The following is a 24,834-nucleotide window of genomic DNA, read 5'->3' on the forward strand; positions in this document are numbered from 1 at the left end:
TCCTTAAGCAAGGCAAAGTCAGGCTGAGTGCCTCATTGTGACAAGATGCAATTAAATAAGGATAAGTGCACAGTTCAACATCTGGATCACAAAAATGCATACTGGATGGGAGATATACTTCTGGGTACCAGTGTGTGTGAATGAGATCTTGGGGTACTTGTGGGTTGTAAGCTACCATATTTGCCGGCGTATAAGACGACTGGGCGTATAAGACGACCCCCCCAACATTTCCACTCTAAATATAGAGTTTGTTACATTACATTACAGTACTGAAGTGCACCCGTATAGGACGACCCCCCCACTTGGAGGCATGTTTTTCAGGGGGGAAAAGTAGTCTTATAAGCCAGCAAATACTGTAAATATGACCTGACAGTGTGATGTGGTGGTAAAGAAAGCAAATACAGTCTTGGGCTGCATCAACAGAGGGATCATATCAAAATCACACGATGTCATAGTCTCGCTTTATACAACATTGGTCATAAGAGGGCACTATGTAAATCAAGGTTTTGTTGATGCCATTTCTGTACAAACCCTTAAGTACACAAGACAAGCAAATGACCACTCACAACATCTGCAATGGAGAGGCGGTGAGGTAGATGCTAGTCAATAAAAGCTTATGCATCAGTAAATTAATTTTTAAAGTATTTTTGCTGCAAGGAACTATTATGGTTATCCCAATCCTGTCGTGCTGTTAGTTCTTCCTCTGGTATGCCATTTATCTCATCTTAACTATGTAATGATATGCATGTCACAAGACTAACTGTAGTGTAATATCAGGACCAACCAAAATGTTCAAGTCATAGAGCTGGGCAAGTTTGTAAAGGATTGCTGCTGTAACCACAGTACTTTTGCATCCATTATTAATTAGGAAATAAGGGCTGATCGTCACTCAGATTCTCTCCCTGATAAGTATGCAGAGGACTGGGATGCTGGGGACAGAGCCTGTCTTCTGGACAAACTTGTTCTGGAACTCTGCTCCTTAAATCTGTGCACAGGAAAAGAGGCCAGGAATGGGAGGAGAGAGAGATCACTATGCAAATACTAAGAAGCTTGTTTCTTATACCTGCCAATACTCTAAGCCTCAGTATTTTGGAAAGGGAAAAACCTGAAGCTGGGGGCACAGGTAATGGTGACCATAGTGGCATTCCTGGCGATGAAGAGAAAGCGTATTTAAAACTGTGCTGGAGAAAGGAGCTGCAGTTGTACCATATCTGGAAAAGTGCTGAATTCCTTAAGAAGTGTTGGGTCCAAAGGACTGCTATGGCACCTGTTCTAGTAGTCAGCCCCCTATTTTCGGGAGTATGGGGCAGGCTGAGTGGTTACTCCTTTGTGCTAACCGCCTGGCACAGGAGCCCATCCCCTGCTGCTTTACTACTACCGCTGTCCAGTCTTCTCCTCGACCTCTGCTTCCGCAGCACGTACAGAACCAGCGAATCTAACCGGTGGGATTTGTGTCCGTTTAGGAATATTACGGATATAATGAACTGCCGAGGTTCAGTTTCTAAGAAAACGGCAGCAATAATACCTCACCCACCCCCCCACCCCCTCATCAAGTGGCCTCGGAGAAGGCATTCTTCCAAAGTTGTCTGTTAGTTGCTAATCTACGCTAGTCTGCTAAGGCAAAATAAAGTAAACCCCCCCCCCAAAGAAAAAAAAAGGGGGGGGGAGGCACGAGCCTTGTTACGATTTAGCAGGCATTTTATGCCGGCAAACGTTTGTGTATCTTGCCGCCCGCCTCTTTAGATGCCGCGAAGGGATTGCACCGGGCGGCCGCTTTCAAGCCGCCACCAGCCCTCCGCTGACTTTCCGACCGAGCCAGCGCACGCGCCGTAGCGCTGCCTGAAAGGCGGCACTGCGCCTGCGCCGGACTGGAGCTGCGAAAGGAAGGAAGCTGTGCGGCGCGTTGCTCATGGCCGCCTTTTGGGGGGCCGGGAAGATGGGGCCTTCCGCTTCTCCCCCCGCCTTCCCTCCGGGCCCCAGCGGCGCTTAGGCCGCGCTCGCGCGGGACGCGGTGCGATGCTGCGCAGGCTCCCCTGGCCCGCGCCGCCGTCCCCGCGCTGGCTGTTGCCGGGGCTGCTGGTGCTGGCCGCGCTGTGCGGCGGCGTCGTCGTGCCCCCGCTTGCCCCCACCCCTCCGCGCCTGCCGGCGGACCCGCCCATCCCCAGCGCCGGCGGCGGCGAGACCACGCGGAGCGGCAATGCCAGCAGTAGCAGCCGGCAGGTCCCGAGGCCTGAGGCCGGGCAGCTCATGACCCAGCGCGCCCTCTCCGTGCTCGTCTTGGCCAGCGCCGCCCTCATCGTCTACTTCGTGATCCGGACAGTGCGGTGAGCGGTGCCGCTGGCTGGCTGTGGCCGAGCGCCCTTGGGGACGGGCAGCTGAGGGCGGGTCCCCCCGCCCCCCCTCCTTCTGTATTTGGACCGAGGAAGCGTCGCTGGAGTGGCTCAGTCAGTCCTTTGGTCTTGTCTTGGTGGTGCTGACCGCTAGACCTTCAGGCAGCAGCCACTGAATAGTGAGGCCAGCTATAACGAAGAGATTACTAAATTTAACTTGCCTTCTATTGTTGACAAGAATTATTTGGTCCTTAACACCTCTGATAAGCTTGCAGCTAACTGCAGTTAACTCAAATCAATATGTTACATTTTGCTCCTGTTGCATGTCATCCTCTCTGTAGGATTGTATAGTGATAATAAAAGCCACAACTGGAGTGGCTGCCTGTTGGGGTGTCGTTAGAGAGCTGCACTCCAAGGCTCTCTTCCCATGTTCAAGAGGCCCTGGGCATAGTTTATGGCAGCTGTAGTTTCTCCTTTTTATAGTTCTGCCATCCTATGTCATCCAAGGCCGTACTTCTAAGGCCAGAAGTTGTCTGGGTCCTCTCTCTGCAGCCCTTCCATTAACCTCCTCAACTCCTTTCCCTGTCATGTATATTCCCTCCTCATCTTAAACACAGCATGTTCCTTAGCCCTGCTTTTCTGCAATTACTTGCGTGATTTACCCCTTGTTTCCGCTTTAATCTTCTACTTACAATTGTTTCAGTCTTTACCTCTGTCCCATAGTTTCCTTGATTTTAGAAACTCCTTCACTGGTGAAAACACATGCAACTACTTTATACTGAGTCAGACTATTCTGCCCAGCTCAGTATGCTGGCAGCTACCTGATGCTTTTCGACTGAAAATGTCTGGGATTGAACTTTGACTCTTCTGCATTCAAATCAGATACTGTCACTGAGCTATGTGAACTGTGCACTAGAGAGATTTCTGGAAAAATTGAGGACCCCACCCCTTCATTGAAAAACTAGACATTTGAGGTGGAGTTTGAAGATAAGGGGGGGGGGGGGTAGTAGAATATTTTATGAAAATATAATGTGTAAAGATAACTCTCGAAAAAGCAGTCTAAAATAATACTGGCACGCTCTTACATTCAAATGTAATAGATTCAAGTGGGTAGCCATGTTGATCTGAAGCAGCAGAACAAATTTAGCATCGTGGCACTTTTAAGAGCAACAAAGTTTTATTCAAGGTATGAGCTTCCGTGTGCAGGCACACTTCTTTGGATAAAATGTCACTTATAACAAGTATAATTCTTTAAGACTTTAAGGCATTGCCATATATAGAACATTTCTAGTTTTGCACCTGAAAATTGGTGGCAATGCCAAAGTAACAGAGCTTTTGACTCCCATTTATTGAGAGTCCTCTGTTTTACACATCATTAGATAAAATAAACTGGTTGAATGTGTATTTGCATTCTCAAATAATCATCAAACAAAAACTTTCAATTGCAGCTACTTTCAATTCATTCAGATTTTCTAATTTTCTGACGTCTGAAGCTGAAGTTGAAAGTTCAGCAACAAAAGCTGTGAATCTTTCAGAAACTGATTAAAGAATCTGAGTTACACTAACTGTATTCAAGAAGTGTTATTTACAGAGATGGAAGGAAATATAAATGATATGGAATTGGAATACCTAGTTTTCTTCAGAATTACTATAACACTTGTAGCATCTTCTTGAGTACAGTACCTCACAAGTAAGTGCCTTTTCATGACTTCCAAATTGCTAGAAAAAGTATATCTTTATGGAAAGCTGCTTAGTTGTCTAAATATTCCATGCCATCGCAACAATTCAAACAAGCATAATACAATATAGATAAGTATAATAATAACAACAATAAATATAGGTAAGCTACAAGACTAATCCTACTTGTAACAAGTCAATTAGTAATTTGTGTGATATTAGTATAGGTAAAGTATAGATACTTAACAGTTGCTTACAAATAGGCGAGACTGCAGCAGCATTTGCATTGATTCAAAGTAGTTGACATCGCCTACATTATCTGACCTTTTGATGCCCCGTATTTAGTATTCATCTATACTTTGACAGTTTGCCTGTTGCACTAGTAGCAGGTAAGAGTCAGATCCAAGTGATTAGGCAAAATAAGAACTGGAGGTTGATAGATTACTTTGCAAGGTTTCTGTGTTATCTTATTAATTGCTCAGGGTTCCTTCTCTCTCACTGGTGTTCTTATCCCTTTATGATTGTTGTTGCTATTGGATTTTTATACCACCTCTCTCCCATAATGGGTTTCTGGACATATTTCTGTGTGGCATGGTAGTTGTCGTATTTCTAATTTGTGAGTGCTCTTTTAGTTGCAGCCTTATCACAGTCATTGATTTCTTTCATATATTTTCCTAATATGATTATCTCAGTATGTCTTGGTTATTATGGATAGGATTATAATTGTTAACCTTTTGCCCCCCCTTGCTCATCACACTTGTATTTTCTCAATATCTGACTCAAGCAAGGCCATGTAGTTTCATCATTCTGAGATGGCTCTCCTGGTCCAGATGATGTTCCACTGTGTCAGTGCAATGCAAGTAGCTATGCATTGTTAACACAGCAGGTGTTGTCATCAGAGTGTCTACTTTTCATAGATCACAACTCCATATTTCGAATGGGTCGGGCATCCTGTTGGAAGTCCCAGGTTCAATCTCTGAGATTTCACCTAAAAGGGGTCTGCCAGAGAGCATCACAATTATGGAGTATACTGCTGCAAAATATGGTGGTGCAACTGATTTAGATTGCTTTCAAGGGATTAGACCAATTATTGGAGAATAGATCTGATAATGGATAAGTAGTATTCGCACAGTCAAATGAAATTACTGGGGAAAGCATGGCATTTGACGGTATATTTTCATGTCTTGTTTGTGGCTTTTTATTTACTTATAAGCCATCCTCTCAGTCTGTCCTTTTAGCCCAAAGGCTCCTGAGGTAGTATACAATACCATTTAGAAACATTGTAAACCTGTTTAAAAGTAGAACGTTAAATGTGAATGACCCACCAAATAAAAGCAGCCATATAGAAATCATAAAACAGTACCAGCAATTAAATGGCTCTCAGATGAACCACAGCTAGCTATATATAGCGAGCACAGCAAATGAAAGCAGTCATAAAAGGCAAGCCAAAATTTTAGTTTAAAAACCTGGGCAAATAAAAGTTAACAGAATTGGTACCAGCTAAATAACTATTAGAAGATGATTCTACAACACAGGCACAGAAGAACCCTCTTCCTACTTTATGTTGGCTTAAGGTAAAGGTAAAGGTATCCCCTGTGCAAGCACCGAGTCATGTCTGACCCTTGGGGTGACGCCTTCCAGCGTTTTCATGGCAGACTCAATACGGGGTGGTTTGCCAGTGCCTTCCCCAGTCATTACCATTTACCTTCCAGCAAGCTGGGTACGCATTTTACCGACCTCGGAAGGATGGAAGGCTGAGTCAACCTTGAGCCGGCTGCTGGGATCGAACTCCCAGCCTCATGGTCAGAGCCAGACAGCATGTTGCTGCCTTACCACGCTTAGTGGTGGCCAAAGGAACAGAGCCTCTGAAGGTTACAGAAGAATGCCTTGAACTAAAACTTTGTAGAGCTTTAGAAGGGAATTAGTGCCTGAGATGAAGAGCTTTATTGATAGATTGATTTGTGGGATTTTTAGGCTGTCCCACACCATTAAAACCATATATACATTTTCAAAAAAAAATATTTAAAATCATGTATACTTTAAAAACTCCTAAATAAGGTAAGACTACCCCATCGCAGGTCCCACAAGCCTGCTGTCAAATGAATTCTAAATTAAATTATATTCCCCAGGATTCAGATGGAGAAGATAAGATGCAGGTAGGGGGGTCAATTATTGATGATGTCGAGTGTTGGCATTGGCCTCAACCTTCTTGCCTGGTGGAAGAGCTCTGTTTCACAGGCCCTTTGGAACTTTGGCAGCTCTGGACGGACCCAGATCATTGCTGGCAGCTCATTCCAAGAGGCTGGAACCAGGACCAACAAAAAAGCCCTGGCTCTGGTTTAGGCCAACCACACTTCCTTGGGGCTGGGGACTACTAGCAAGTTTGCATTCACTGAATGGAGGGCAGATACTTGGAGATGTGATCTCTCTAACGGTCAAAATGGGTGCCATGTCATTTAAGTTAGTTAGGGATGTTGGTATTATAGTTTGAGCCAGTGGAAGCTTCTAGATCAAATCACTTTTCTTAAGGGAGCTTTGTAGTTAACTGAAGGAGCTATGTGCCACTTGAACCCCTCTCTGTAACTGCATGGTAATTGTGCAGCGCTCAGCTTCAAGCTTGTTCTTTGCAGAGAGGGTAAGCCCAATCCTAAAAAAGTCTTTACACAAAACTTGATTGCAGAGCCTCTGGATGGGTTCCTGTCGGAAATACAAATGCTGATCCCTGAGTCTCATCAATCAGAGCTTCTCTTGTTTTCTGATGTCAAGCGGTATTTATCAGCAAGGAAATGTTCTCAATGAGAAATAGTTAAATGTGAAACTGTGTGTAACTTTCACCAGAAATTAGATATAGTCTAAATAAGGAAACTGTATCCAAAGTGTATTTCAACGTATGATAATCCACCTTAATTTAAAATGACACACACATGAAATTGAGATCTTTAGAAGAGTAACTAGTATATTTCTTGGTATAAAATCTGCATTTTGTAAATTCATGCAAGTATGTTCAGCTTCAAGTAATAGTTTTGTGGAAATCAGATGTTTTAAAAACAAAGATGTTGCTTTATTGTTTCATTTTATTTTCTTGCATCATGAACCTTGCAATTTAGAAAAATCATTAGAAGTTTACATTTTCTTGAGATAATAATTTTATGAAATGTACTCTTAAACTATTCATTTGCATGATTTCACTGTCAGTGAATGTCATAGATTTTTAAACTGCTGTTGCGCTTTGAGTCAGTATCAAACTTATAAATGATAAAACTGTTGAGGTACAACTTTTATCACAAGTGATCTTATCTGGAGAAATATAGCCAGTATAAATTTGTTTTGTAAGTCCATTATATATATATTTTGCAATTGCTTTCACAAGGACATTTTGGGGGTTGGATCTACAAATGGAAGCTAGTAGAAATGGACCATACAATCCAGATGATGGTGATGATTTCACCCTTCCTGCTTTTCTAAACAGACTGGGCAGTTCACAATTGTCAATTTAAAACATCCATGTAAAATTACAATTAAAACATAATCAAAACAAGACAATAAAGCATCTAAAAATCTTAATCCAAATTTTTAAAAAGGTGGCAAGAGTTTTGGATTTGTAATTTTTGTGTTTAATGTCGTCTCAGTCCTCTTGATACTCATATTTCTGTTGTCATCATAAGTCCCTGACCTGGATAGTCCAGACTGACCTGATCTTGTCAGATCTTTGAAGCTTAAGAGAGTCAGTATTTAAGTATTGAGTATTGAGAGTATTAAGTATTGAGAGCCAGTTTGGTGTAGTGGTTAGGAGTGCTGACTTCTAATCTGGCATGCCGGGTTCGATTCTGCGCTCCCCCACATGCAACCAGCTGGGTGACCTTGGGCTCGCCACAGCACTGATAAAACTGCTCTGGCCGGGCAGTGATATCAGGGCTCTCTCAGCCTCACCCACCCCACAGGGTGTCTGTTGTGGGGAGAGGAATGGGAAGGTGACTGTAAGCCGCTTTGAGCCTCCTTCGGGTAGGGAAAAGCGGCATATAAGAACCAACTCTTCTTCTTCTTCTTCTAAGTGAGAGACCAATGAATACCAGGGTCACAGCTCAGTGGCAGGCAATGGCAAACCACCTCTGAATATCTCTTGCCCTACATGGTCACCATAAGGTGATTGCAACTTGAAGGCAAAAAAAAAAATCTAGTTATTTTTTAAATACTGTTTGATGAGTCAACTGACAAAATGTTTTTAACCACCATGCAATCAACCCTGGCTCTCAGGGATCAAAACTTCTTAAATTGTTGGGTCACACACCATTTGCACATGAGGAATGATGATTATTTATGATTATCAGGTCTCTAATAAGTATTTTTAAATAAAAGCTCTTTCTTTTCCCAGAATTGCTTAGTGCAGTTGCCTCTTGATAGATTTTGTCAAAAGCATTTCAGATTCACAGATGGTCATTTGTTCCTCAATAAAGACATAGCTGCTGGTTTGTCCAGTTTTAAAAAATACAAAAAGCTTGCATTCAATATTCAGCATCCTCAATTCCTGTCCTTCACATTTACCTGTTTACAATCAATCTGATTCTGATGGTATTTTTCACACTTACATTGACAGTTTGATTTAACATGTGGGGCTTATTAGAAAAATAGATTCAACTGATGGTACCAGGATCTATTTAAACTCAAGTGGCTATCAAATATATTTAAGGCAAAATATGTACCATCTGTTACTGATTATAACTGCAGAAAATTAATAAGGTTGACTTGCGGAGATAGTGTTTTATCACTGTAGGATATTTTATGGCTTTCAGTTCTGTGTGGGGTGCTATTCTGCTTTTTTATTTTCCCCTCTATTTCCTTTCAGTTGGTGCATGTTCCTTTAGATCTCGATGGCATGCAGCTTAGTTTTGTTATTGCTAGCTCATTCTGACCGAAGCTGATGGGCATGACTCAGTGGTAGAGCATCTGCTTGTTATGGATCAAGTCCCACATTCAATCCCTGGCATCTCCAGGTTGAAAGGATCTGACAGTAGAAATGTGAAAGACCTGAGAACCTGGAAGACCACTACCAGCCTTGAGTGAACAATACTGATTCTAATGGACTGATGTGTTGATTCAGAATGTGCACGCTGGCAGTGGCAGGGCAGTGGGCTCCGCGGAGCCAGCAGGGGCATCCCTCTGCCCCCGCTATAGCGTATGGAGGGGGCCCAGACCCCCACTTGTCCCCCAGTCCCTCCCCACCTCTTCCCCCCAGCCGCTGCCACTTACCCTGCCTGGCAGCCTCCTGGTCTTCCTGGCCCCAGCGAAAAGTGTGTGCGCACTACACCAGGTCAGCTCTGTATGCCCTGCCCCTGTGCGTACACTGCTTAGCTGCCGCCATGCATAAAGGGTCTATAAGACATATTTATATTTGTTCATATAATAACATTTCATACTTTTCAGGTTGAGACGAAGAAACAGAAAGACACGGAAATATGGAGTTCTGGATACAAACATAGAAAATATGGAACTGACACCATTAGAACAAGATGATGATGATGATGACACAACATTGTTTGATGCCAACCATCCTCGAAGGTTTGTAGCCAAGGGTCAGTCTTTTCTTTGTGCAATAATAGAGAAGAGATTCTGAAGTGTATCTTTGGAGAGCACGAAGAATATACTTCATGGTTAAATTAGGTATTTGAACACTATAAGACTCTTAGTCTAGCAGCATTTTAAGGTGTCCCTAAAAGCTCCACAGGAAAGTAAATGTACTCTGTTATGGGACCTATTTTTGCTTTTCATATTTATTAAGGGGATTTTTTTAATGGTAAATTCATTTCTAATTGTTACTTGCAGGACAGATTTGTGTTGGTCAAAATGGAGAAAAATAATCAAGCATGAATATTTGAGGCATAACAACCAAATTGTTGCAGACTGTTGATATGAATAGAAATAATTCCCCATGGAGAGGGCACAGGGAGATAATTGAACTTTTATAGCAGCATTTTGGCTTCTGTTTTCCAACAAAACTGAGCAATCTTTTCTGTCTTCAACATATAGCTAGCTTAATAGAATACTGTTTCCACATTACTTCTAATATATGCTGTCTCACTTTCTAATTTTGCAAAGCAAGTCCATAAACCTAATTGGCATTCATGGTTTCTTTTCTGCTTCAGATTTAGAAATGGTTCCTTCACTGTAGTACCTGTCCCATAATCTACAGGCAGATTGTCCAGTTGATATTTTAATTTGTTTTTAACTGCTGTCTGCCTGAAAATTATTTTTTTTGGAAGCTTTTATTTATTTCTTTATTTTCACATTTCTATGCTGCCCTTCCCCAAAGGCTCAGGGTGGATCACAACATTTTAATGCAATAAATTAAAACATTTAAATTATAGCATCAATCTATTAAAGACAGTCTATATTAAAAACCCCAGGAGTTACCTCCCTTTCTACAGTGGGATGGGGGACGGGAAGTGCTATGTTGATGTAAATGCCTGGTGCTTAGCTGTAATTTACTGTGTGATTTCGGTGTAGGGCAACCAGTTTAGCTGGTAATCTGTAGGCTGCAACCATAGGCCTGATGAAACAGCTGTTTTACAGGCCTTGTGGAATTGTTTTAGGTCCCGCAGGGCCCTGATCTCTTCTGGAAAAGCATTCCACCAGGCCAGTGCTGAGTCCAATTTCACTTCTCTGGGGCTGGGGATTTTGTGAGCTTGAGAGTAAGCTTAACGGAAAAGGCAGTCCTGCAGGTATGAAGGTCCCAGACCATTTAGGGCCTTAAAGGTGAATACCAGCACCTTGATTCTGACTCAGTCCTCAATCTGGAGCCAGTGCAGCTGGAAGAGCACTGGCCGAATGTGCTCCCTCTACCCGGTTCCAGTAAGGAGTCAGGCTGTATCAGATACATGGGTAGCCCAGCATAGAGCGAGTTGCAGTAGTATAATCTGGAGGTGACCACATGGCAAAGATGATTGAAGCCTGATGGGCAGCATTCGTGACCTGGACTTCCATTAATAATGAATCCAGGATCACACCCAGGCTCCTAATGGTGGTCAAGGTTGTTAACTGGACCATATCAAGAGCCAGGAGTTGTGGCACCTCTTCTGAGGCACGCCAACCTAGCTAGAGTACCTCCAACTTACCTGGATTCAACTTCAACCAATTCCACTTGAGCCAGTCCATCACTGCTCCAGGCAACTGGTCAGTGCACTTCTGGGTATTGATAGATAGTGGTCCATTAACAGATACAGCATATTGCTGACACCCCAACCTGAAACACCGGATTAAGTGGGTGAGGGGGTGCATGTAGATGTTGAACAACATCAAGAAAAGAATCGCTCCCTGTGTGAGCTTACTAGGTAGGGTGTACGGCTGGGAGATACTCTCCCCTATCATCACCCTCTGTCCCTGATCCTGGGGATACGCTTGTATATTTTGTATATTTGAAATTTGCAAACAGGTTCAGAAATTCTAACAGGTTACATAGGAACATCTTACAATGTAGATAGAGGTGTGTGTGTGGGGGGGGGTGCGCTGCACTGCCCTAGCCTGGCACACGCAGGGTTAGTGCAAGGGCAAGCACGGTTACAAAGTCAAGCAAGTTCAAAGCACATACCAGAGAGTAGTCAAATGTCCAGTCCGGGTCTTATCAGGAATTGCTAGTGGATGAAGTCCAAAGGAGAACCGAAAGAGTTGTCGTTTATCTTTACCAAGGTCAAGCTGGGAATCTGTGGAGCATTCAATCAAAGCGTAGTCTAGTCGGTTGAAGCAGGGTCAAACCGAGAATCAGTCAAACAGAGCTTCGCCGAAGTGTCGGGGAGCAGGAAACCAGTCAAGACAACGGGTAGACATGTGCACAAAGTTGCAGCCACACTGGGAAGCACTTCGGCTGTGCTTAAGAACAAGCTGAGCTGTCACACCAAGTGGCTGCACCTGGCACTCAGCTTTCCCCGATGAATGAGCCCCACCTGAGCCCAACCTAGCCTGTTGCTGTAGTCTAAGCCAAGCACTTTGCCTGCGTGTTGCCAACGTTGTCCTCCTGCCTTCCCTCCTGCGCTCTGGAGATGAGTCTGGGCTGTTCAGGGGTGTTGCTGCAGGCTGAGGTAATGCTGGTGCAGAGGGCATGGTGCTTGTCTGGCTGGGACCTGGTTGTGGCTCCCTATTGGGACTTGCCTCTCTAAGCAGCACCCTGCTGCTTTGCTCCAGCTCCTCCACTTCTTCCTCCAAGGGAGCTGGCAGAATGAGCTCAGGCAGTGGTGCAGAGGCACCCTCTGGTGACGGGGCCATGACAGGTGTTTTTTAATGGAGAGGTGGCATAGAGTGGGTACTCAATTTCATAGTTTCCCCATACTCTTCTTGCTTCTTGGGGCCATCTGGAAAGAAAAGACCATAGGGAAAAGGTTAAGCATGCACATGTCTTGCCATTTCTTTCAAATGATGTCTTTTTTATCAATTCCTCACTGCTAAGAAGCTGTCATCAGTCCAGTTCTGTTGAAGTCTCATAGCGTTTGACCTGGAAAACAGAATGTCTTAATTCTTCAGATCTGAATTTGTTTCAGATTAGACTGGCTGTTCTGGCTTTAGCAGATGTAGCTTGTGATGGTACTGAGAGTTCTGTTCAAGAGTCCCCAGTGCCTTGTTACTTATAGTCTACCTTTCTTATTGAAACTCAAGTCAATAAGACTACTGTAAAGAACTAGTGAAATATTAAAATGTGTAAGCATAAGTTGTAATAAAACAATATGGTTTTACAAATGGCCATGGAAGATCAAAATCACTAGCCTAATCATTAATTATCTTGTATGAGTTACCTTTAGTTAAGAGTCCAATCCTCCAACATGTTGATTTTTAATTACTTGTGATAGGATATTGTCATATATCATGCCATAACAGCAGTGTGGTATATTTATCATAGAGCTGGAAGGAGCCATACAGACCATCTAGTCTAACCCCCTGCTAATGTAGGATCAGAATGTCCCTTAGAAGAGCTCTAGGATTTAATTTTTAGTAACAGAATAAGGTACTTCATATTAGCTGCTTGGATTTCATTATTCTGGATTGAGAAATTAGCCATGTTGGTCTACTGTAGGGATGTGCGCTTTGGTTTGGCTTGTCCACCTCGGCAATCACCAAAGGCCAAGGCAGCGTGTAGGAGGCCAGCGCCCTCCTCTCGAAGTCATGGTGCTGGCCTCCTATGCACTTCCCTGGCCAAAGGTGATTGCCGAGGTGGCCAAGCAGAGCCAAAGCGCGCATCCCTAGTCTACAGTAGAGCAGCAGGATTTACAGACCAATAAGATTTTGGACACAGAAGTATTCAAGAGCTTTGGTCATCAAAAGCTTCTATTCTCAAAATCATGTTGGTCTCTAAGGAGCTATCTGGTCGTTCATTATTCTACTACTACTAGTGAAGCCCCTGCACTTACAGTTATTGTATGAATTCTGCTATTTACATTTATATCAAGAGTATACAGCAATTATTATGTAGAACTCATGGGGAAATAGAGGTTGCCAGTTAATAGAATAAAATAGAAAAATGCCTGTTGATAGATGGTTTATAAAGCCCCCATATAAAGAGCAGAACGTTAACCTAGTGCTGGAACTGTCCACAGCAATTAAATTCAGTCATCCATCACCTGGCATTTTTCCCTTTTTGTTTTGTTGGCTCGTTGCTCAGTGCAGCCCAGTTTTTCTTTATCCTTGGGTTGCCAGGTAATGAAATGTGCTGCCTCTAAACTGCGCGTGTGAGCTGCTGCTCATTAACACAAGAAGCGCCTCTCAGAAGCAGTCTGGAGCCGTGCAGGGTCTTGCACGCCCAGTGGCCAGTTTAAGATTGAAGCAGTTATATTCTGTTCAAGATATGAGCAGCTCTGCTCGGTAGGTAATGAATCAGAGGGAACATGTGTGCTCAAGCTTATTGCTCTGCCATGGCCTCCTATGCAAAGAAATGCAAGACAGTGAGCCCTAGCCTGTTGGGAACCTCATAACAAGAGCCCCCACACATGGCAGGACCCTTCACTGAGCTATGAAGCTGTTCAATAAAATCAGAGTCCAGTAGCACCTTTAAGACCAACAAAGATTTATTCAGGGTGTGAGCTTTCGAGTGCTTTCATTCAAAAGCCCATGCCCTGAATACATCTTTGTTGGTCTTAAAGGTGCTACTGGACTCTGATTTTATTGTGCTGCTTCAGACCAACACAGCTACCCATTTGAATTTATGAAGCTGTTGTGTGCACTGGGCAGACAAATGGACCAGCTGCTTGGGGAGCCTTCTGGCAGAGCTGACTCCTGACAGCTCAAGACAGGCCAAAGAGGAAGGAGGCCACTGTTAGAAGCCCTGTAATGGCATTAAGTGTTGAGCTGGGTGGCTAGAGAGGCATGAATATAGCACAAGGATTTGATAGCCAAGTGGGTGAATCTTGCTTTCAGAGCAGTGCTAGTTAGCAGCACTCTGGATCACCAAATGCCAAAAAAAAAAGCTTCTGCTATATTGCTCCAACAGCCTTGGATTGCATTTGGGCTGAAAAAATGTTGACTTTATAATACTGTATAATATTAGGTTTTCAGTTGGGGCACCCCAATTATCGAATGCACTCCATTCATCTGTTCACAGGGCATCCTGCTTGCTTCGTGGTATCAAGGAAATTTTCATGCTTTAGATGTATGCAATATCTTGTATTTGAGCTAGTTTGAGGGCCTGCATGGACTGCGGAGTTCAGAATACTCATCTTAATAATAACATGTTCTGAAATGTTTGTTGGTGTGCACAATGGCAGATACTGCAAGCACTGTAGGCAACAGTATTTCATGTACCTGCTTATAAACATGCTTATTAGTGTACATAAGCACTGAGAATTTTCTACCCCAAAAAATCCTGGTAAGTCAATTTACAGAATGGAAAATCTTAAACTATGGAACCCTTGTGGAAGCTGTTATTCTCACATGCATCCTGGTGTAAAACTATTTGGCAAAAAAATGGGCTTGCTGTGCTTTTCAGAAGTAGACTTTTCAGTAGTAGACAGTTATATAGCTGCACAGATTATTATATATTCTATAAATATGAAATAAGTTAATGTCTGCAATTCTCTGGTTCAAGGCCACCAATGATATAAATGTTGAAGTAAAGGAAATAACTTGGAAAATAGAATTCTCCTCATGAGTGCCATTACATGTGGGTGGCTGTAAAAGCAACCTAAACAACTCCTAATAACCTAGAATCACTTTCTTTATGGAGTTCCATGTATCCCATAAGTAATAGCTTGTAGCATGTAGTGTTGATAAACTATGCCCCGAAACTGCACCGTTCACCAAAATAAACTGCTGAATGGTCTGAATAAGTATTGCTGTGGCAGTTCTGATTTCACAGAAAAAATAAACTGCAGTTCCTTGATCATTGCTGGGCATGGCATGATTGGAAGGGAAGTGGTGTGTAGCAAGAGAAGAGAGAGAAATAAGAGAGGAGCAAAATAAGAACCTTTTCTGTAGAGTTAGTTTTGTCATTGTGGTCAGTTTTCCTATTTGAAGACAACTAAAACAGGAGCCTAATTTGCTAATTATGTTGCCTGAGGCAGGGAGAAAAACCAGCCAACCCCAAAAATATATAAAAACACTTTCATAAGCTTGCATCCTTTCACTAATAAAATCTTGCAACTGCGAGCTTCAACTCAATTATGGAAGAGCACTTGTACTTTGGGATAAAATCTTTTTAAATATAAGCATGTTAGCTTATTGTTTTGCAGACGTTTACTGGGCTGTGACAGGAGCTCATTTTCTGTAGTGTGAAGTCTGTCACCACATTGTAAGGGAATCCAGAGTTGCATAGAATTCCAAGGCTCTGAGGGTGGAACTGTGGGGTGACTTCTGAAGGGTAATGCTCAGTCCAAATTAAGAGACCTTCCTTCCTTCTTCCCTGTTCTGTTCTCTTTTAGTTGTGGCAGGTTGCCCCACCTCTTCCTGCACCCACACAGCGGGGGGGGGGCATTTGGACCAGTGCACCTCATCCGCCCCCGATTTGTACTCCTGCATGAGAGCTGGGGCAGTGAAGTTCTCAGTGCATAAATGGTCTTATGGAGAACTAAACCCATGCTCTCTGGAGGCTCAGCAGTAGATATTTAGTGAATGCAGAGACTAATGTTTAAAAAAATTCTTTGCAAGTATGTATACATTGAAATGTTGGTAAACCAAGCATGTTGTATGCTGCATGAGCTTGTAAATGATGAAGCACTCAATAATGTGTCTTTGCTGTAGCTTTGCCCACATCTGGATTGCTCAGGCAAGCCTAATCTTGTCAGATCTCAGAAGTTAAACAGGGTTGGCTTTGATTAGTACTTGGATGGGAGACCACCAAAGAAGTCCAGGGTTGCTGGACATTCAGGGTCACCATGTTGGCTGTGACTTGATGGCAGTTTACTTTTATATGGGGAGATCAGGGCCCTGACGGAGCTCGTAGTTCCACAGGGCCTGCAAGACAGAGCAATTCTGCCAAGCTTACAGTTGATGCCAGTGGAATGAATTGTTGGAACACCTGATCAGGACCTACCTCATCCTTTCCTCCCTTCCTCCTTCCTATGGGGCTAGCGGTTTTTAACCAATTGTAGAGGTGTTTCTATTGATAAATTATGTATCTTGGTTTTTATGTCACCGTTACTAAGTCTATGATGTACAATGCTACAAGATGACTGTTCCTTTTTTATTTTTTATTTGTTTGCAGATAAGTATGTGCCTTTCAGGAAAAGCTTCAAGTGTGGAGCAACAATGGAGGCTGTACCGAAGGAATAAAAAGCCAATTTGGGGGTTGGAGGTATATAGGTGAGATATATATGTTATGGCATACTTAGCTTATTGCTGTAAACACTGTAACATTTGACTGTACCTTTGTATATAAAGAAATATTTTAAGTTTGGAATATATGGAAACAGTGCACTAGCCAAACTCACTTTAAAGAGGTCATTTCCTGCTTGTGTTAATTCTGTATTGTGTATTCCCTCATAAAACACTGAACTGAAATGTGGATTTCTTGGCCAACCTACTTTTTTAAATATCAAGCATAGTAATGTGTGTGGATTGTCTGCAGCTAGATATTCATTTTCTGGAGATACCTTCTTTTGTTTTGGAAATGCCAAATTTAACTACCAATGTGTATTTGATTTCTTATTTAAATTAGATGTGGGTTGTTGGATGTGCACTGTCAATCGATGTGATACAAATAAATACTTACAGTATTGCTAATATTTGTCTGTTTTCTGTATCAGTTGATGTTGGATGTTATGACGTAGCCAGCTGTTCATACGATAACAACCAAGGCTTATTTGGAAGCTATTTCTGATTCTTTTGTTGGCTAAAAGTCACCCTAAAAAACAAAACCTCCTTTGGAATAATATGTGTGGAATAATATGTGTTTGTCCCCATCCCCAAGCAGTTATTAATTAAGGGAGCTATAGTTTTAAACCAGCTGATTACTCTAGTATATCACAAACTTATCAGAAAGGTTAATTAAAAGCATTACATTAATGCTGCTTGGAAGGTTGATATGTTAGAGCAGGTGTCTCCAGTGTCGGGCCTGTGGATACCATGGAGCCCAGTGGCTCATTTCTTGGCACCTGCCACGTGTCTTTATAAAGTAGAGAGGGACGGCTGGTGCTCCTTCCCAGAAGGACTTCTGATTGACTACAGTTGGACTATGCTGGTTAAAATAACATTGTTTTAGCAGCAGTTGTCACAACAGTGTTCGTTTTTTTTTTCCTGGTATATTTTTTTATAATTATGTCTCTTGTACCCTGCACGCGGGCTTCCTTAGGTTCCTGTGGCAGCCATTTTGTGATTGCGCCTACCATCCTGTGTCAGAATTCCAAGGGTGCCCACAGGCTCCAAAAAGTTGGGGACTCCTGTTCTAGAATGACTGGATCTGTTTGTCTGAGATCAAGTTAACACTGGCTTTTCCAGAGCAGGTTAAGAGCTTGAGAACATTCATGAACATTCCCTTGATGTTTAAAAAGCAGTTTGACATGCTGGCCACTAGCATCTTCTATCAGCTGCATCTGATTCACAAACTTTCTTATTACCTAGACTCAGTTGATCTGGTGATTCTGACACATGCTTCTCTAAACTTAAGATTAGATTACTGCAACAAGTTTTACTGTGGGCTGCCCTTGAAGATGACCCAGAAACTAGATTTGGTCCAGAATGCAGCAAGGGCTAGGAGCCCTTTTGGCCCGTTTTGAAACAGCTGCCAGTCTGTTTACCACTTAGAGTGCCCCCCCTGGAATCTGTCATATCTCCAGCTCTGTGGAATGGGCTCCCAGTGGAGGTGAGGGGACCTCCCTTGTGGAGATCTTCAATAGATGCCGCAAGGCATCTTTTATTTTTATTTCATTTTATCTTTGGTTTTACCTGTGGATAGTTTAATTATTATTGTAAGCCCTCCTTCAACCAAGAGGAAAGGTGAAATATAAATGTTTTCATAAATAAAAGTTATACAGAACTATTAAAAGATCTACTGTCTTACTTGTGCAACTGGAAACTTTTGAAGAAAAAGCAATTATATGTCCATGTTTAGCTTAGGCTGACATACACTGAGCTGTAATCATTTTTTAATTTGTTCCCGTGAACAACATGATGCACAAAACAGTATTTAAGCCTTTACTACATTTGCCATTTCACTCTAAACATCTCAATCTGCAGGATTCACATGATGTAACATTGGCTTCTAGAGCCTCTTGTGGCGCAGAGTGGTAAGGCAGCTGTCTGAAAGCTTTGCCCATGAGGCTGGGAGTTCAATCCCAGAAGCCGGCTCAAGGTTGACTCAGCCTTCCATCCTTCCGAGGTCGGTAAAATGAGTACCCAGCTTGCTGGGGGGTAAACAGTAATGACTGGGGAAGGCACTGGCAAACCACCCCATATTGAGTCTGCCATGAAAACGCTAGAGGGCATCACCCCAAGGGTCAGACATGACTCGGTGCTTGCACAGGGGATACCTTTACCTTTACCTTTAACATTGGTTTCACCACCCCTGGAATGTTTTTTTGAACAGGTGGAAGTTAATTATATATATTTTAAATGTGTTAAACATTTGTTGGGTGAAATGACCATATATAGTCATGTCAATCACCCTCTCAATATGCCCAATGATGGACCTGGAAGGGGTTGGGAAAGGGAAGAGCCCCAGGTGGACTTGTTTGCAATTATGCTTCCCATCCATATTCTGCACAATCACACCATTTCTGGGGGTTTCTCAAAGCCTGAAAAATGTTTTAGAGGTTTCTCAATGGTAAAAAAGTTGAGAAAGGCTGAGTTAGAAAGACGGAATTACCACTTTCAGAAGTGTATGTGTCTAGGTGGAGGATATTGTTGTTTAATAAATGTTTCTGTGATTTTGTGGCAATATTTTTTGACTTACCCTTGTAGATGGATGGAAATCTTTAAGTTCAACATGATTACATTGACACAGTTTTCATAACTGGAGATAGGATAGATTAGAATGGTTTGCCTGTATGATGAATTTCAGTTTTATAACTTTGAACAGCTGAAACCAGAATTGGAGAATTGGGAAATCTTTACAGTGAGTGATGGTAACCATCACAAACTCCTAGTTAAACTCTAGAGCAGTGGTCCCCAACCCCCGGTCCGGGGACCGGTGCCGGTCCGCGGATCAGTTGGTACCGGTCCGCGACTCCTCCTTGTCCTCCTTCCTGGCTGCTGCCTGGGGGGCTGCCCTGCCACTCTGCCGCCAGCTCACCTTTTCTGCTCTCTGGTGGCCACCATGGCTGGGGCTTTCCCTCGGCGTGGCACTGCGCAGCTGCTGCAGGCAGAGCCCCCCAGCGGACAGCGGGAAAGCAAGTGGAGCAGGGACTCAGGCGGTAGCGACATCCCTTGGCAAAAGACTACCCTCGTCCGGGCCTCAGTAAAATTGTCAAGTGTTGACTGGTCCCCGGTGATAAAAAGGTTGGGGACCACTGCTCTAGAGTAACTGAAGGTTCATGAATGAGATCAAATGGTAATAGTAAAACAAACTGCTATTAAATTATAATGGACTAGAGGTAAAGCCTATTGTATTTTCTAATACAATGGGTGCTAGCCTGGGCACTGCTGGCCCCGGCGGCCTTGCAGGGTTCCTGGTGGCCCCCTTCCGCCGCGCCGGCCCCGCTGCCTCGCTCCTCCGAGGGCCCGGCTTCGGCACGGCGGGCATGCTCGTTTTGCTGCGGCGAAGCCTTCCCCCCCCCCCCCAAGGTCCTGGCTTCGGTGCCAGGAAAGGAGCAGAGCGGCAAAGGCTCTTCCTCCGGCCCCTTCTCCTCCAAGTCTAGGACAGGCCAAGGGGCCCATCGGGAGCCGCACGCTTCGCGGCTCCCGATAGGCCCCTTCAAGTTTTTATCCCAGACTCGCCCCGCCCCTTTCTCCTCCCACATTGCCCTTACTGCATTATTACTACCGCTTCCATGGAGCGGTTTACAAATCTTAATCCTTGTTAACTCGTTTTAATGTTAGAGTTTACTCACATGGCAATTGGACTTGTTGTGTGCAAGTACAAATCATTAAGCTTGGTACCACAGTAGTTAGTATCAATATGTTGCTGTCACTAGAAATGTTTTAGTGGCATGTGAACATTTGAGAAATTTAGATTTAAGATTTCAGCTGAAAAATATAGTACTCTGTACAACATCCCTATGTTGCATTAGAATAAGGGTCCATCTTGGTCAGTAATGGACAGGCCACATGTCTCAAGAAACCAGGAGGTAGGGTGAGAACAATCACTAGCTCTTGGCTTCTGTTCCTAGAATCCTGGAATCACTGTGTTTTGAATGTGCCTGTTACTCCTTGTAGATAAAAGCCATGGGCAGATGTAAGGAGAAGAGATGGAAGTCTTCTTTAAAACTACAAAAATTGTAGTAAAACAGTACTTACATGATATCCTGAGGCTTAAATGTTCATGGCCCTGATGTTGCTCGGTATTCAGTTGCAAAGTGTCATTTACTGCTGCAGCAGCAACAAATCAGCTTCTGTTTGATAATAGGTCTTGATTCCTTGAAAGAGAAAAGCTTTTGTTTATTTTGAAATATACAAGTTCAGTAGAAAGAGGGGCAGCACATAAAATATCCATGGGAAGATCTCAGTTTTTATCCCCAAGAGCTTAAATAGTTGCATGTTGGTTTTGAATTTCCTTACACAAATCTTGATGTTTTCTTGCCCCATATTTTCTTTTGGTTTTCACCCACCCCCTTTCCATTTGTCAGTCATAAGGATGAAGGATTGTAAAGGTTTCCTGATGCTATTCATTTTATGATAGGGAGGGAAAGAGAAGAGACACTTGTCTTATTAGCAGGTAAGACTGTCAGACTGGAATGGGTTTAGGGCTCTTATTCCTTCAGGCTGTCACTTAATCAGTTTATTACATAGAAGTACTGATATTAGTCAATATGGATAAAATAAGTTGAGAAATAAACTTGAGTCCCTGTGCATAATACTAACATTCCATATTGTAATATTTTGTTACTGAACACAGCAATGAAATTTGAAATAAACCACATCTACCAGATGCTTTTTTTAAGAGCCTCTTGTGGCGCAGAGTGGTAAGGCAGCAGTCATGCAGTCTGAAAGCTCTGCCCGTGAGGCTGGGAGTTCAATCCCAGCAGCCGGATCAAGGTTGACTCAGCCTTCCATCCTTCTGAGGTCGGTAAAATGAGTACCCAGCTTGCTGGGGAGTAAAACGGTAATGACTGGGGAAGGCACTGGCAAACCACCCCGTATTGAGTCTGCCATGAAAACGCTAGAGGGCGTCACCCCAAGGGTCAGACATGACTCGGTGCTTGCACAGGGGATACCTTTACCTTTACCAGATGCTTTTCCTGCTTGTTCATGAAGATCTTAGGAGCATCAGAAGGAATGAATGGACAATAGAAAGATTGTATGAGCTTGACTTGTAGTATTTTAGACCATCCTATCTATAATTGTCAGATATATGAATTCAGCTTTTTAATAATGAACCTGACCTGAATTCTATGGATTCTCATACCTTGTACAGTAAGAAAGTAGTTAATTAAAATGTGCAGATACCCTAAATCAACATTAATGAAAACATGGCATTAAGTTAACCCCTATGACTAAAGGGCAAACTGAAATGACATAATAGGTGTTTTACAGAGTTTAGAAGCCAGAAGTTTGACCCTCTGAAGCCTGGTTCTAGATCCTTTAGCTGAATTGCTTGTATTTTATTAAGTAACTAGTAAATAAGCCCGCTGCAGTCTTAATGCAGCGGGTGCTAGTGGGGCTTCGGAGTCAGCAGGGCTGCGCGGCGTGGGCGGGGCTGCGCGGCACGGCCGGGTCGCGGGAGTCGGCGGTCCTGATGCGGCCATGGCGCCGCGCAGCGCGGGGTGGCTCATTGAGGCCCCCTGGCCGCGTCATCGGCTACCTGGGGCCGTGTAGAGCCTCGTCGTGCGGCAGTGGCGAGGCGGCGACCTGGCCTGGTGGAGGTGAGGGGAGTTATGGCGGCGGGCGGCTGCGGGAGAGGACGAAGGGGGGCGCTTTGCGCCTCCCGATTAGTCAGTCCGGCAGCAAGGGACCAATTGTCCCTTGCCGCCGGACTGACAATCGGAGCTTTGCGCCTGCCGATTGGGCCCCCCAATTGTCATTCCAGAGGAAGGGGCTTATGGGCACCCTTCCTCATCACGGACAGGGCCCACCTTTGGTGCCCTTAACAAAATATTTTATGTGCTCCACTAGGAGCGGTTCAAGATATTTCTTACAGTTATCACAACTAAAAACCGTAACCAGTATTGTACTAGATGAGCACAATACCTTGCAATGAGTCCTAGATCAAATAATAATGCCCCCACCGGGGGTGAGGGGAGAGCCGACGGCCTGGGTGCCGCGCACACACGCGGCAGCTGCGCGCAAACGCACACGTGCAGGTGCCACAGATGCGCGTTTTCGCCACCAGGGGGTGCTAAACCGCATGGGCGCAGTTGCCAGGCATGCGGGTTTTCACCACCGGGGGACGCAAACGTGCATGCACGGCAACTGCGCACATGCGAGTTTGCGTCGCCAGCGTGCCAGTGGCCGCGCCTGCCTCTTCCCTTCCTTCTCGCTGTGTGGGGGGAGGCAGGCGCGGCTGCCGGCGGCCCAGTACTGTGGCCTTCACGGCCCATTACCGGGCCGCAGACCAGGGGTTGATGACCCCCCGATCTAAGAGGTAGTCTAGTGCAGGGGTAGTCAACCTGTAGTCCTCCAGATGTCTATGGACTACAATTCACATGAGCCTCTGCCAGCATTTTCTGGCAGGGGCTCGTGGGAATTGTAGTCCATGGACATCTGGAGGGACCACAGGTTGACTACCCCTGGTCTAGTGCGTGTTTTATCGACAGTTTAGAAGAATAAGTATTTCCATGTTCTTTTTGGAGTTAAGTTAAAAAGATTTTTTTTTCTTTCTGGTAAATGTTTTGAACCATATTTTTAATTCTAATGTTAGGATGTAGAAAGAAACAATGAAAGAACCTTATTCCTGTACTTACACAAGTATTAATGTGGAGTGTTTCTTTATCTGACTTGGATCTTATGATGTGTTTGGCTATGGTAACTGAGGTCTACATCATTCTATGCAGTTTCTTTCCTGTGTCTAAAATGGAACTGTCCTTGTGTCACCCAAAGCTAGGATGCTGCCAACTAGCAAGAAGACTCTTGTCATGTCTAGAGAATAGTATTACAGATTCTCAAGGGTCTTCTAGGTCCGCAGAAGGACAGTAGTATGAGTCAACTGGCTTGAACACTCTGTGAATGCTCTGCAGCACCTGGCTAGTTGAAAGAATAAATATTCTATAGAGTTGTAATGTATTCAAGGAATTCCCAGCTATTGTTTTCTTCTGTTTCTAACCATTAATGGAAGAAGAGCTCCCCTTAGGTCAACAACATGCCACAGTCCAAAGTACCCTGACCCTGGAAAGAACTGCACTGTGTAGGACCTTAATGTAAGGCCTATTTTCTAGCACACTATTTTCCACAATGGTGGCCCAAAATGATTTACAAAAAATATCATAGAAGGCCTTAAGTACCAGCAACAGGAGGGAAGTAAAAGCTCAGCCTAGATCTTAAGTAGCTGGTTGCTACCTTTCCATTGTTAACACAACATGACTTACAGGCTAGTTGAGGGTTGGACAGTTTAATGGTGAGAACAACATAGAATTCTGCAGGACTGTGAGGATGAAAAGTGCATTAATCACAGCCAACTTATGATTTCAAGTCAAGAGATGAACAGATTGTTTGCCATTAGCTGCCTCTGCATAGCAACCCGAGACTTCTTAGTAGTTTCTCATACGAGTACTAACAAGGGCTGACCCTGCTTAGCTTTTGAGATCTGATGAGACTGGCCAATGGTCTTGGCTACTCATGTAAGGATACAGATCTGTGGAGGTTAGAAGTTTAATTTAAAAGACTGACATAAGAATTTCTGAACCAAGTACAAGCATTATGGGGCAACAGCATATATGGCTTCCTGACTGCCTTGTTCAGTATCTAGATTTGATTAATTCCCCTTAGCTTGTTTACAAAGATGGATCAGCATCTTGAGATCACTGGTTACCAAATTTTCCTGGCTGAGATGAAGACTCCCATGATCAAATCCTTCAAGGTCCATGCTATAGAGAGGAAAAGGTTATAAAGTCAATGATGTTTGTAATTGCCTTTTAATGAGGAAAGGAGAATAAAAATGAGTAGTTTTTTTTCTCCTGACTTTTGCTTTTAAACAAGCATGCCATTTTATTATGAAACAGTTAATGCCAATATTAATCTGGTTACAACTATGTTCAAATTAAATAAAAGGCCAGCAACCCAGCCCAGATGCTTCTATGGATATGTGCAAAATGAAAACCTTTTTCAAAAG

The 24,834-nt window shown here is 43.6% G+C and overlaps 1 protein-coding gene across 1 annotated transcript; it reads left to right on the plus strand.

The window, feature by feature from the left end:
- The first annotated feature begins 1,845 nt into the window (after positions 1-1,845).
- Positions 1,846-17,198, plus strand: FAM174A (family with sequence similarity 174 member A). Its single transcript, XM_077347693.1, has 3 exons — positions 1,846-2,324; positions 9,429-9,563; positions 16,681-17,198. Exons 1-3 carry the CDS (start codon positions 2,017-2,019, stop codon positions 16,682-16,684), a joined length of 447 nt encoding a protein of 148 aa, XP_077203808.1. The 5' UTR covers positions 1,846-2,016; the 3' UTR covers positions 16,685-17,198.
- Positions 17,199-24,834: the final 7,636 nt, after the last annotated feature.

The sequence above is a fragment of the Paroedura picta genome, chromosome 7 (assembly GCF_049243985.1).
Source record: "Paroedura picta isolate Pp20150507F chromosome 7, Ppicta_v3.0, whole genome shotgun sequence".
Classification (NCBI taxonomy): domain Eukaryota; kingdom Metazoa; phylum Chordata; class Lepidosauria; order Squamata; family Gekkonidae; genus Paroedura; species Paroedura picta.